The sequence below is a fragment of the Centropristis striata genome, chromosome 7, assembly GCF_030273125.1.
Source record: "Centropristis striata isolate RG_2023a ecotype Rhode Island chromosome 7, C.striata_1.0, whole genome shotgun sequence".
NCBI lineage: Eukaryota > Metazoa > Chordata > Actinopteri > Perciformes > Serranidae > Centropristis > Centropristis striata.
The window spans coordinates 35832425-35845827 of record NC_081523.1 but is presented as its reverse complement, the minus strand read 5'-3'; the positions used below and the strand labels follow the sequence as shown (position 1 = coordinate 35845827).

Sequence of the window (13403 nt, the reverse complement as noted above, 5' to 3'; positions counted from 1 at the left end):
GGGGCATGCCCCCCTAGAGAATTTAGTTCATAAAGGCCCTTTCACATTCTGATGCCACAATTCCATCATATATACTGATCTTATCATTGCATATTTTAATGAATTATTGTAAAGGAGAATAAAGGTATATACGCTATATATACGGCAACACAATGCCTAATAACTTTATATTATGAATATTGTAGATATACTTTCAGTAGCTTGAAATGTGACATTAGCGCAGCACATGAGACTCTGGAGCCGCAACAGTCTAGGTAAATAATGTCTTTCACCCTTACGTTGCCAATATCATGATATGCATTTTTTTACTCATAAAAAATATATACCGGTATAATCGTGAATTATACAATATGGCACACCCCTACCTCTAATATGTGTTAGAGTGTTACAAGCCTGTCCTTTAGTTGATCCTGCCAGCTGGGTGCTGTTCCTGACATATACAATCTGTGTTTCTGCTCTGATAAATACATTTCTAGCAGCATTTACTGAAGGTTATAATGCAGATTATTGCTCATGTTTATTAATCCCTAACACAGAGAACCAGAGAGAACCAGAGAGAACCCAAGCTGACACTGAGAATGTGAGAACTCAACAGGACGGAGTCGAACCCCCGTCCCTCTGACCATTGATCAAAAACACTGATATTTATAGTTATTGTATTATTATATTTATACTTAGTTTATGTTTTTATGGATTTATTCATATTCATATCTTTATTTATTCATTAGAAACGTTATTATTATTTATTATTGTGTTTATTGAAAGACATGTATATGTGTTTCATTGAATGTTTAAGAAGATTCACATTATATTTATATAATCATACATTGTGTTTATTTTGGAAACAGTATTGATTTTTCATGATTATTGTTTACTCTATCTAGTTGTTTCCTGTATTATTGTTTATCTGTTTGTTTTGATGTAGTTGAAGGGGTCACGTGGTTTCTCCTGCAGGACTAGTCCGGTGACGTCATCAGCGAGCGTCACTAAGCATGCGGCGGTGGTTCCAGACCGGAGCGACCTTGGTGGCCGGAGCGGGGCTCGGAGCCTCAGCGACCCGGCTGCTAAGTTCCTCAGACCGGGATGAGCCGGAGCAGAGAAACGGGGATCCAGAGGGGCCGCTGGGTCTGCTGGACCAGGTCCCGGTGCTGCCGTTGCTGCCCCGAGTCCACGCGACCCAGAACACGGTCAGAGAGAGAGAGAGAGAGAAAGAGAGAGAGAGAGAGATTAGAAATACATTGAGGAAACCTTTAAAATTAAATTATCTGACTTCCGAGTTCTCAGTTTAACTTTAAAAACATTTTATTACAATACGTCAAGATGCGCAACAATAATCTATAAATGCACAGAGAGGGCACATGCACAGTTAGTGAATTACGCACTCATAGATAGTGACCCCCACCCACAACAGAGACAGAATGACAGATAATTCTAACGTGTGTGTGTGTGTGTGTGTGTGTGTGTGTGTGAGAGAGAGAGTTTATGTGTGTCTGTGTGTTACCTGCATGTTTCTCTGTCTAACATTATTTCTTGTTTGCTGAATGTTAAAGTTCTTCAGGTTTCTGTTTGTTTTTCAGTTCAACAGCTTCTGATTCTGCTCATCAGATATAATAATTATAATAATATATATAATATCAGCTGGTTTAACATCAGAACGTCGCTGCAGCTTTATTTATTTATGTATTTATTTCATATTTTAACATATTTACAATCTGAGGATGAGTTCTGTAGCCAGGTGAGTCACAGACGGACGGGTGTTCAACTGTCTGAACAGAGACGCCGCAGGTTTCTCTCCACACAGTGCTGCTCCTTCCTCAGCAGTTGATCCTCACCTGCTGTACCAGTCCTACCTGTTGTGAAGACTATATATATATATATATATATATATAAAAATATATATATGTATATGGGTGGTTGACGTGACGCTCAATTTTTGTGTTCCCAGTGACAAATATTACAAAATTTTATAATATTTCATTAAAATTAATGTTTTAATATGCAGTTCATTCTTCTACATCTAATCCATCTGCAAACAATGAGTATCGTACTTCAACTATGCAAATATTCTGTTTTGAACATGACATTTGTCCACCGGTGCAACTGTCCTAGGTAGCATTACTTATCTTAAAACAACTGTAATTTAATGAAAAATTAATCTAAATACATTAAAATACTTGAATGCATGTCATATGAGTGTTTACTTAATGAATCTAGAGGATATAAGTGCTAAGGTCCCTATGTAGAGTTATTATGACACATTACATTTTGTCCGCAAAACTGGTGTCCTCCTGGAGCAACGCCATTATGTAGATATAAAACAGGCATTAATGTGACCACCCCATTACTGAGAGGGGTCCTTCCAGAATCAGGAAGGACAGAAGAATCTCTGGAGCAGGTGGACTGCACACAAGATCACTTCTGTCTCAAATATTTTCATAATATTACTATTTCCGTGCAGTGTTGGAACTGGTCGTCTTAAGGTAGTCCTTTGGTACAACGCAGTTTAAGTATTGATCTGAATATTTTTATCAGTTTACATTGATTGATCATTGAAAATAATGTAAATTGATAAAAAAAATATTCATAACTAATATGCCTTGGGCTTATCTATCTTATCTGTCCAACATTCTCTGAATTAAATAATGACATTCTTTATTTTGTTGCACCGGTGGACACATTTTAGGACTACCACACCAAAAAGTTAATAATATGCTAAATATATGAAGAATTAGAAATGGACACATTCAGTTTTGAATTATTCACATATAAGGGAATATAATTGTATGTCATTTGACATATATTTTTGAATTATTCTTTTTTTCACTTTGAATTTGAGTTCCACCCATATGTACAACACCAGTGATAAATAGGGGAGGAATAATAATAAAATAATATTCCCAAACTGTTTTTGATCAGTTTATTTATATATTATGTCATATATCTGTTTACCTGTAGCCATGGTAACGGGTGAAGATGATTAGTTTATTAATCAGAAGTGATTGGACGTGCGACCTTCTAAATTTTCACAATAAAAGTCCTGATGTGAGACTTCCTGTCCACCTGTTCAGCTGAGTCCTGGAGGCTCCGGCGCCGTCATGAAGTACGGCTTCCCGTCGCTGGCCAACATCAAGACCCGAGAGTCCTACGTGACCTCATACGACCCTCGCACACGCACGGCATCATGGGTAATAGAGAGGTTAAACCCCGCCTCCATCAGCGGCACATCAGACAGGAAACACTGCGACTTTAAGGAGGATGACAGGTAAGACACCGAGAGACAGACTGGTAGAGACAGACAGGTGAGACAAGGAGAGACAGACAGGTTGAGACAGACAGATAGGCAGACAAGTAGAGACAGACTGGTGAGACAGACAGATAGGTTGAGACAGATACGAAGTAGTTCAGTATTCTGCATTAAGAGTTTGTAGTTTTTCCTCTGAGGCTTTTATTTTGATAGTCTCTTGCCCCGCCCCTCAGTGTTTTATTTTGACGGTCTCTGGCCCCGCCCCCTCAGTGTTTTATTTTGACGGTCTCTGGCCCCGCCCCTCAGCGTGCACGTGTTCCACCGGGCGACCAACAGCGACTACAGGCGGAGTGGCTTCGACAGAGGTCACCTGGCTGCTGCAGCCAATCACAAGTGGAGCCAGAAGGCCATGGAGGACACGTTCTACCTGAGCAATGTGGCGCCGCAGGTACAGCAACTTCCTGTCAGACAGACACGCCACTTCCTGTCAGAGTAAATCTACCTTAATAGACCCTTTTTCAGCCGACGTCACAAAATGTTGTGCAAGCATTCTGGCAACAGAAGTGGTGTTGTTCTCCAGCAGTTCTGACTGACCGAGAGGTATTTATAAGCATTTATTAACTGTTCCCAGCATCAACATGTGTGGAATCGCTATTCCACAGTGGACAGTGGACTAAAGTTTTATAGGATTCACAGGATCACGACCGTTTCAGAGCAACCGGCGGTGTCTGTGGCTGCAGGCGATTAAACGCGTGGACTGTGTAACTGGTTCCTGGTCGGCTGCCAGACCGTAGTCAGTCAACATAGGGGAGAAGCCTCCTGGGGCCGAAGTGTAGTCTCACCTACTTCGGGGTTAACCCCCTTTACTTTTTGCAGCAGTGCGAACACAAAAACACAGGAGCTCCGGGTTGACTGTGTGAACTGCTAAAGTTTGATAAGCTGGCGTTAGATTTGGCTAGTAGCCTGCTAAGCTAAACAAACAGTGCTTGTGTTTTCTTTTCAGGCATCATTGGACTCTAGTGGTCCTGATGTTGTGCCTTCTGCGTTTATGTGCACAAAACAAGAAAGCCACTGGAGTCCAAACTTTTAATCTCCTGCAGCCGTATACGCAACAACCAAACATGTTGATGCTGGGAACAGTTTATAATTGCTTATAAATGCTTCTTTTTCAGTCAGAATGACTGGAGAGCATGGAGAACCACTTCAGAGGCCAGAATGTGCACGCACACGTTCTACGTCATCATTGTGTACAAACAGTTAAAGGGTTAATACTTCCACTGACCTGAATGTGTGTGTCTCTGTCTGTGTGTGTGTGTGTCTGTGTGTGTAGGACCCTCACCTGAACCAGGTGACCTGGAATAATCTGGAGAAACATTGCCGCGCGTTGACCAAACATTACCTAAACGTGTACGTGTGTACGGGGCCGCTCTACCTACCCAGGTAACTGTTCTTTTTCTGTAGTGTCTGGGTCAGAGTGGGAGGGGCTGATGACATCACCAGGTGTCTGAGGGAGAGTGGGAGGGGCTGATGACATCACCAGGTGTCTGAGGGAGAGTGGGCAGGGCTGTGATGACATCACCAGGTGTGTGTTTCAGGGCGGAGTCTGATGGCAGGATGTTCGTCAGGTACCAGGTGATTGGAAGGAACCACGTTGCCGTGCCGACGCACTTCTTCAAGGTGAGTCCTCCTGTCTATTGTTGTCCCTTCTCCACGGCGACCAGCTGACGGCCCCTCCTCCCTCAGGTGCTGATCCTGGAGCAGGTTGGCGGCCGGGGGGTGGAGCTACGCTCCTACGTGCTACCCAACGAACCAATCAGTGAAGAGGTCCCGCTGGAGCGTTTCCTGGTTCCCATAGAAACCATCGAGAGAGCGGCAGGGCTGACCTTCGTCCCGAACATCATGAAGAGAACGAGCAGCCTGCAAGCCATCGCTGCCCGCTGACCTCAGCCCCACAATGCACCAGGGTGAGTCAGACTACAGCCCCAACAATGCACCACAGAGTCCAGACTACAGTAACTGACAGTTAAAATTGTATCAATAACTTATGTTGATCTTTTCTCTCTGCAGCTGCTGGAGCCGTTCATCTGTCTGTCTGATCATCCTGTTTGAAGATAAATGTGATTAAAGATGATTAATATTGTTTTTGTGTTTGATGAAACTGAATAAATGTTTTAAATATTTAAACTTGTCTGAACTTATTAAAATAAAACGGAAGCTCCATATATTAAAGAAAATGTTTTATTACAAACATGAAACATCACAGCCTGTTCATCCAACCAATAACTCATTAATAACTCCTGTTTACAGTCTGAGCGCTGATTGGCTCACGCCTCGGACACAGTTTCCATGGAAACAGGTCTCAGAGCACTGGAGGCCATGTGACTGTTGTCCAGCTCCGTGAAGTCGTCCTCGTCCGGCGAGCTGATGATGTCACTCAGCAGGAAGCGGTCCTCTCCGTCCTCGCTGCTGTCCTGCGTCTGATGACGCTGTCTGAGCGTGCTCAGTCGGTCCTCCAGCACAGGAAGTACCCTCTGCCACAGGAAGTCGATGATCTCTGACAGGAAGTGACATCACAGTCTCAATAAATAAAGTTCTGATGAGGAATCTCAGTACTACAGTATCAGTACTAAAACAGTGTTTCCCCTACCATTATATTAGGGGGGCGGCCCGCCCCCTCAACGGCACCCCCCGCCCCCCTTGACGATCAAGTTAATTTTATTTTCTATAAAATATTTTCTAGTGCCAGATCACAACAGAAGTCATTTAAGGTTACCTTTCATATATATATCTTGTCCTTTTATTTAACAAACTAAATAGGCTTATGTTATTTATCCTATTTACATGACGGCATGTTATTTCTGTCTCTACATGGTTGAGCGTTTACAATTCTCTGCTCTCTGTAGTGAAACACACGTGGCTAGGGTTTCCCATTAATGACCTAGACTGTGGGGGCCTCCTCTGAGACATGCATTCACACGCACTTAATTTACCGAGCTTCCCACCACACTTCTCCGCTGCAAAACAATTCCAGCATGATAGAGAGGCGCCTGAATGCTTACCTGTCTGTATTAGTCCCGCCCCCCCATCATCTCTACTAAACTAAATCCCATCAACCTGTCTGGGCCGGTCACAGGTGATCCAAACCATTCAAACACACTGTTGCATACGCCGTTCGGTTAGCATTAGCTGCCAATTAAAGTTGTTTTAATCAAAAAAGGCTAAACTGGGCTGTGAAGGAAATTTGGTGCTTCCTGTCATGGTGGGACAAGAAGTAGGCGGCAACCTTCTTGATATTTGAGACACAAGGCCTTGTGGGAACTCAAACTGTGAACTTAACTTTGATAACACCATGAGACGGGGATACATGTAAATGAGTGACCTCTGACCTTGTATGAAGGTAGGAAGATAGGAACGCATTGAGTCTTGCAGGAAAGCCAATGCTGAGAAGTACAAAAGTCCTAAGTCGAGCGTTGTGTAGGGCTTTGTTGTATTGTGAAAGAGCCATTCAGAGGATGTAATACTGTAGTACTGATCCTGTAGTTCTGATACTGTAGTACTGATCATGTAGTACTGGTACTGTATTACTGATACTGTAGTACTGATCCTGTAGTATTAATGCTGTAGTATTGATCCTGTAGTATTAATACTGTCGTACTGATACTGTAGTACTGGTACTGTAGTACTGACCTCCGTAGTTCAGGCTGTTCCAGTTATGAACTCTGGAGACTTTCAGTCGGTGGAAACATTTCTGAACACAAACTGGAGTCACTCTGAAACACAACAACATGAAACGGTTGTTACTGCTGTTATTACTACAGTTATTACTGCTGTTCTTACTACAATTACTACTACGTTATTACTACTGTTATTACTGCTGTTATTACTAGTTATTACGGCTGTTATTATTACAGTTAATACTACAGTTATTACTGCTGTTATTACTGCAGTTATTAAAGCCAGGCCACGATGGAACAGCCTGGGTCACCTGGTGTGACAGTTTGACCTTTGACCTCACCTGACAGTCTGAGCGACCTCGTCCCAGTCAATGTCTGCCACGTCGTCCACACGCATGTTGTACAACCTGGAACACAGTTATTATTGTTGTTGTTGTTGTTGTTGTTGTTGTTGTTGTTGTTATTATTAGTCTGTCACTCTGCCTGATGTTGGTGTTCCTTACGTGTTGATCAGGTGGATTTTAGTCTGGAGGCCTTCAGCTCCTCTGGAGAGACTGGAGGGTCCTGAAGAGAACCGGAGCTTCAGCAGGGAGAACCTGACACACACACACACACACACACACACACTGTTTATGGTGATTTTGTGCGTGTATAATGTGTGTGTGTTCTTGTACTTCCTTCATAGTGAGGACCAGGACACGTTTTTAACCAACAGAGTGAGGACATTTTTGCAAAGTGAGGACATTTCGGCCGGTCCTCACTTCTTTAAAGGCTTTTTTGAGATTTCAGACTTTGTTTTAAGGGTAAAGGTTACAATATGTTAGGGTAAGGGCTAGAGAACAATGTTATTATTGTTAACGAAAACTAAACGAAATAACGAAAACTAGAATTGAAAAAACATTTTCGTTAACTGAAATAAAAATTAAAATGAGAGTTTAAAAAAAAAGATAATTAACTGAAACTATCGTGTGGTTACAAAACTAACAAAAATTATAGTGAAAATGTCCTTCATTTTCGTCTTTGCCCTCAGAAAGATAAAAGTACAAGGATGTGTGTGTGTGTGTGTGTGTGTGTGTGTGTGTGTGTGTATGTGTGTATGTGTGTGAGAGAGAGACTAGCTGTGTACTGACCACTTGATCCGGCACTGGACCCAGGACCTGGTCCCGACCTGCTGGCTGATCTCCTTCCAGGGCAGGTTGTTACAGAGCTGGGCCCGTGTCAGACCAGGACCAGGACTCTGCTGGACCAGGTCCTCCAGGTGAGCCTTCAGTGCCTGCTGCAACCGGGAAGTCTCATCTGCATGCCACGCCCCCCGACCTTCAGCTGCACACACACACAAGTTATAATCAGCTGTTTATTCAGTTTGTCAGGGTGTGTGTGTGTGTGTGTGTGTGTGTGTGTGTGTGTGTGTACCGATGGTGCTGTATCGTTTCTGTAGAGCGTAGACGCTGCGGTTCATCTTCTGAGCGATCGTCCTCCAGTTGTTACCATGGAGATTCTGTAACTTTGTCAGAGAACGAAGCTCATCCTCCGAGAACCTGACACACACACACAAACACACACACATACACACACACAAAGACACACACACATTTTAATGTTCCGCTGGATGACATCAGGAATCTTTAATCTAACATCCGTTCTATCGTTCTGACCTCCCCATGTGGTTCCTGTCGTCAAACATCTTCTTCGCTCTCGTGTAAACAGTCTCACACGACCTGGGAACACCCTCCGCTGAGAGACAGACAGACAGACAGACAGGTTGTTAGCTGTGTTGATAGAACTCTGGACCAGGACTGAGTCTTCTAGAGGACCCAGGACCAGAGAGACCGGGGATGTCCCTCACTGTGTTTGTTTGTTTGTTTGTTTACGTACCGATCCTCTCCAGGAAGTGATGTTGTGCTTTCAGCCTCCTGATCTCGGCCTCCGACTCTCTGTACCTCTGAGGAAACATCAGCTGATTAGCTGAGCTGATCCCCGTCAGAGCCAGGAAGTCCGCCACGTTCTCTTTGATTCGCTGGTTCTCATGACGAGTGCAGCGGCCGCGGCGCAGCGCCACGCCTGGAGAGATACAGTACTGCATCAGAAAACCAGTACTACTGAGTACTGCATCAGCACTACTGAGTACTGCATCAGAACCCCAGTACTACTGAGTACTATATCAGTACTACTGAGTACTGCATCTGACCACCAGTACTACTGCATCACACCGCCAGTACTACTGAGTACTGCATCAGAAAACCAGTACTACTGAGTACTGCATCAGAGAACCAGTACTACTGAGTACTGCATCAGTACATGTTTGCAGTATTAGTACATGTTGTTTGCAGTATCAGTACATGTTGTTTGCAGTATTAGTACATGTTGTTTCCAGTATCAGTACATGTTGTTTGCGGTAATAGTACCTGTAGTTTGCAGTTCCATGGCTAAGATACAGACTAAACATTCTGAAGCATTCCTGATAATATCAGGAGACTTCAATCATGTTCCCCTCTCCTCTCACCTGATTTTCTTAACACATTTTGTTAATTGTCCCACCAGAGAAAAAAAACCTTGATATGCTGTATGCTAATGTCAAAGAAACTGACAGAGCTACTGCCTTACCACCACTTGGAAAGTCAGATCACAACTTAGTTCTTCTGGAGACTTGTTACAAACCCTGTGTGTGGAGGCAGCCTGCAACTAAACTCACAGTCAGGAAATGGACACCAGCGGCTACTGAGGCTCTAAAGGCTCTTCAGGCATGATGGACTGAATCTTAACAGGAAAGGAACTGGTATTCTGACCCAAAACCTCATCAACTTCATTGCTTTTAACATCAATTGATGGTCCTTCCAGCAGGACCCTGCCCAGACCACTGGCTCCATCCCGGATAGCCCTGTCTCCGTCGATGTGGGTCCTGCTGAAGCTGATGCTGTTTCATACACTCCTTTTATGACAACAAACATACACGCTGCTGCTCAGCCTTATCCCATTCCCGTCCATACTACCAACAGACTCCTTCCCACTCCAGCCATCAGAGGCAGAAATAACTCTGTGCTAACTAACCTAGCTGCGACATCTAACACTAATCTCTGCGAAAGCAACGTTGCCATGGGGCTGCTTAATGTCCGCTCACTTACAGGGGCAGCTCATCCTTGATTTAGAAAAGGACCATAAACTTGACTTTCTCTGCTTGACTGAGACGTGGCAGCAGCCCAATGATTACAACAAACTCAACCTGTGTATCCCACCAGGCTTTGTATATACCTGCCAAGCTCGCAAGATAATTTCCCTCAGATTTAGTGTTTTTATCTTGTTTTTAGACACACCTTTTTTGCAGTGTACAGCCATCAGGCTGTCTCATTCTAACAGAGCTAACAGACTCACTGAACTTACCCTCGGGGATAAATCAATTACTTTTGATTTGAATGGATTTGATTTTGTTGTTGCAGTATTAGTACACGTTGTTTGCAGTATTACTACCCTGCTGTTTGCAGTATTAGTACATGTTGCTTGCAGTATTAGTACCTTGTTGTTTGCAGTATTAGTACCTTGCTGTTTGAAGTCCTTGAAGCGGTGCAGGTCGTATCTCAGCAGTTTCCGGATCTGATCAGCTGATTTCTTCTTCACATCTGGAACAAACTGCTGCAGCTCGTCCAGCAGCACCTCATCCAGCCTGAACACAGGAAGTACACGCTAATATTGCGCTCTGATTGAACACCAGAGATACAGTTGCAAGAAAAAGTATGTGAACCCTTTGAAATTACCTGGTTTTCTACATTAATTTGTCATAAAATGTGATCTGATCTTCATCTTAGTCCAGAGTATTGACAAACACAACATGCTTAACCTAATACCATGCAAACAATTATAATATTTCATGTCTTTATTGAACATATCCATTAAACATTCATAATGCTGGTAGAAAAAGTAAGTGAACCCTTTGGCTAATGACTCCATGTGAACCATGCCTCACAAAAAAAAAGAGATCTCCGTAGACCTGCAATCAAGAATTGTTGATTTGCATCAGATTGAAAGGGGTTACAAAGTAACTCAAAGACTTTATGTACTCACCAGTCCACAGTTACAAATGGTCCACAAATGGAGATGATTTAGTACTGTGGCTACTCTCCCTAGAAGTGGGTGCCCAGCCAAGTTCACTCCAAAGGCCAAACGCAGAAAGGTAAAAAAAAAGAAAAAAAAAAAAAAGAACTCCAGAGTAACAAGTAAATACTTGAAGGAGTCATTGGAACTGGTTAACATCTCCAGTCATGAGTCAGATTGAACAGGCATGGTGTCCATACCAAGGACAAAGCCACTGCTTTCCAAAAAAACATCATTACATGGCTGAAGTTTGCCAAAGAGCACCTTGACACTCAACAACACTACGGGGAAAATGTTTAGTGGACTGATGAAACTAAGGCTGAATTTTTTGGGAAGAACATGTAGCACTTTGTGTATGGTGTAAAAATTGAACTGTATACCAATATGAGAACATCATCCCAACCAGTGAAATATGATGGATGGAGCATCATGACTTGGGGCTGTTTTGCTGCCTCAGGGCCTGGACCACTTCCTTTCATTGAGGGGAAAATGTATTCCCAACTTTTTCAAGGTATTTGAGTGTTTAATGGATATGTTCAATAAAAAAATTAAATATTATAATTGTTTGTGTGGTATTAGATGAAGCATATTGTGTTTGTCTATACTTGGAAATTAGATGCAGATCAGATCACATTTTATGACAAATCAATGCAGAAAACCAGGTAGTTTCAGAGGGTTCATTTACTTTTCTTGCAACTGTACTGTACTTTGTATCATAAAAACAACTCACTGCTCTTCTTCTTCTTCTGCTGCTGCTACCTGTCCTTCCTGTGACGTCACTTCCACCACGCTCCCATCTTTCTTCTTCTTCTTCTTCTTCTTCTGTGACTCTGTGTCTCCGTGGTTACGGTCTGTTGTTGCCGTGGCAATGCTCTCCTCACTCAGCTCCTTTTTCTTCTTCTTCTTCTTCTTCTTCTTCTTCTCTGTCTGGCTGCTCTCTACGGTCTCCTCCGTCTCCTCAGGAGGACAGGCCTCCTCCGTCTCCTCAGGAGGACCGGCCTCCTCCTCCTCCTCACTCTGCTGCTGCTTCTTCTTTTTCTTTTTCTTCTTCTTCTGTGTCTCTATGGTCTTCTCCTTCTGCTCCTCCTTTATCTTCTCCGTCTGGCTGCTCCTCTCCTCTGCAGCAGGAGCACCAGCCTCCTCCTCCTCGCTCTGCTGCTTCTTCTTCTTCTTCTTCTTCTTCTTCTTCTTCTTCTCCTCTGCTCTCTCAGGTGTGTCGATGTCCACAGGTAGAGGACACGCCTCCACCTCTGACCTCCTCCTCTTCTTCTTCTTCTGTGGTGTCATGGCAGCAGAATGAAGCTGAAAACAGAAACAATCTTCAGATATTATTGAGTGTGCTTGAAAAAGCTACTATATACTATTCAACCGGGTTTCTTCTTATTCTTCTGTTTCTTACGTGCTCCTCTTCGCTCTGCTCCTTCTTCTTCTTCTTCTCCTCTGCTCTCTCAGGTGTGTTGATGTCTACAGGTAGAGGACACGCCTCCACCTCTGACCTCCTCCTCTTCTTCTTCTGTGGTATCATGGCAGCAGGATGAAGCTGAAAACAGAAACAATCTTCAGATATTATTGAGTGTGCTTGAAAAAGCCACTATATACTATTCAACCGGGTTTCTTCTTATTCTTCTGTTTCTTACGTGTTTTTTTCGGTCGACTACTCCTCCCAGAGTTTTGGTTGCACATACACTAAAAAGGTATCAAATTGACCGGCTAGGCCATGACAAGTGTGCTATGATTTCTAAGGGATTTGGCAAAAGGTTTTCAAATTATTCTGCAAAAACACTTCAAAAAATCCTCCCAATGTTACCCTATGGAGAGGCTAGAGTGGATGACATCATCGCTAGAGTGGAGAGGGAGAGAAAAAATTGTCAAAAAATAAATTTGGAAACTGAGCTCAAGGCCGCAGATACCACGCTACAGAAATAATTTATACATAGAAACGTAGGAAAATGTGTTTTCTCACTCACATTGGTCTGCTAAAGCTGTCAGAGTTATAGTTTGGGCGTAGGATGCACAGATGATCCACCAACACGCACCCACAGCCTCATAGACCACCATGGTAAAAAGGAGGGAACTATTCTGGAGGAAAGCAGAGGTACCAACTTCTTCTGATCGCTCTAAAAAAACAATTTCTTAATTTTTCTTCACAAAACACATTTGCAGACGTTCAGGAAGAACTCAGGATGCTCAAAGTGAAGTCGGTTCAATGATAGGAGCTACGGTTTGGACAAAAATGCTTTCTATTTGAGGGGAACTTTCAGCTGTTCAGCTAATTGCTCTGCTGATTGGTGGACCCCTACCACCCCGACACACACACACTTACTGAAAACTGTCAGTTTACATTAACTGACGAATCACACACTAGTTTCAGACAGACAGACACGGACAAACACACACAC

The 13403-nt window shown here is 43.2% G+C and overlaps 2 protein-coding genes across 3 annotated transcripts in view; one reads left to right on the top strand and one right to left on the bottom strand.

Moving 5' to 3' along the window:
• Positions 1–992: 992 nt before the first annotated feature.
• Positions 993–5551, top strand: endog (endonuclease G). The gene is made up of 7 exons (XM_059337083.1): positions 993–1187; positions 3069–3262; positions 3551–3692; positions 4575–4684; positions 4840–4921; positions 4988–5208; positions 5312–5551. The coding sequence occupies exons 1-6, from the start codon at positions 993–995 to the stop codon at positions 5183–5185; spliced, it is 921 nt and encodes a 306-aa protein (XP_059193066.1). The 3' UTR covers positions 5186–5208; positions 5312–5551.
• The window catches only part of LOC131974659 (transcription termination factor 1-like), a 10007-nt gene continuing 2070 nt past the window's right edge, over positions 5467–13403 (bottom strand). Inside the window, exons 1-12 of one of the 2 annotated variants that reach the window (XM_059337066.1) lie at positions 12972–13018; positions 12404–12544; positions 11735–12306; positions 10452–10576; positions 8794–8979; positions 8574–8652; positions 8332–8456; positions 8049–8241; positions 7422–7514; positions 7260–7325; positions 6932–7014; positions 5467–5798 (exon numbers count right to left, since the gene is read on the bottom strand). In XM_059337066.1, coding sequence (XP_059193049.1) covers positions 5569–5798; positions 6932–7014; positions 7260–7325; positions 7422–7514; positions 8049–8241; positions 8332–8456; positions 8574–8652; positions 8794–8979; positions 10452–10576; positions 11735–12306; positions 12404–12529 — 1878 coding nt within the window. In that variant the 5' untranslated portion in view covers positions 12530–12544; positions 12972–13018 and the 3' untranslated portion in view covers positions 5467–5568. Of the gene's footprint in view, positions 5799–6931; positions 7015–7259; positions 7326–7421; positions 7515–8048; positions 8242–8331; positions 8457–8573; positions 8653–8793; positions 8980–10451; positions 10577–11734; positions 12307–12403; positions 12545–12971; positions 13019–13403 lie in introns of those variants that run through there. The other variant, XM_059337065.1, reaches the window with a different exon arrangement.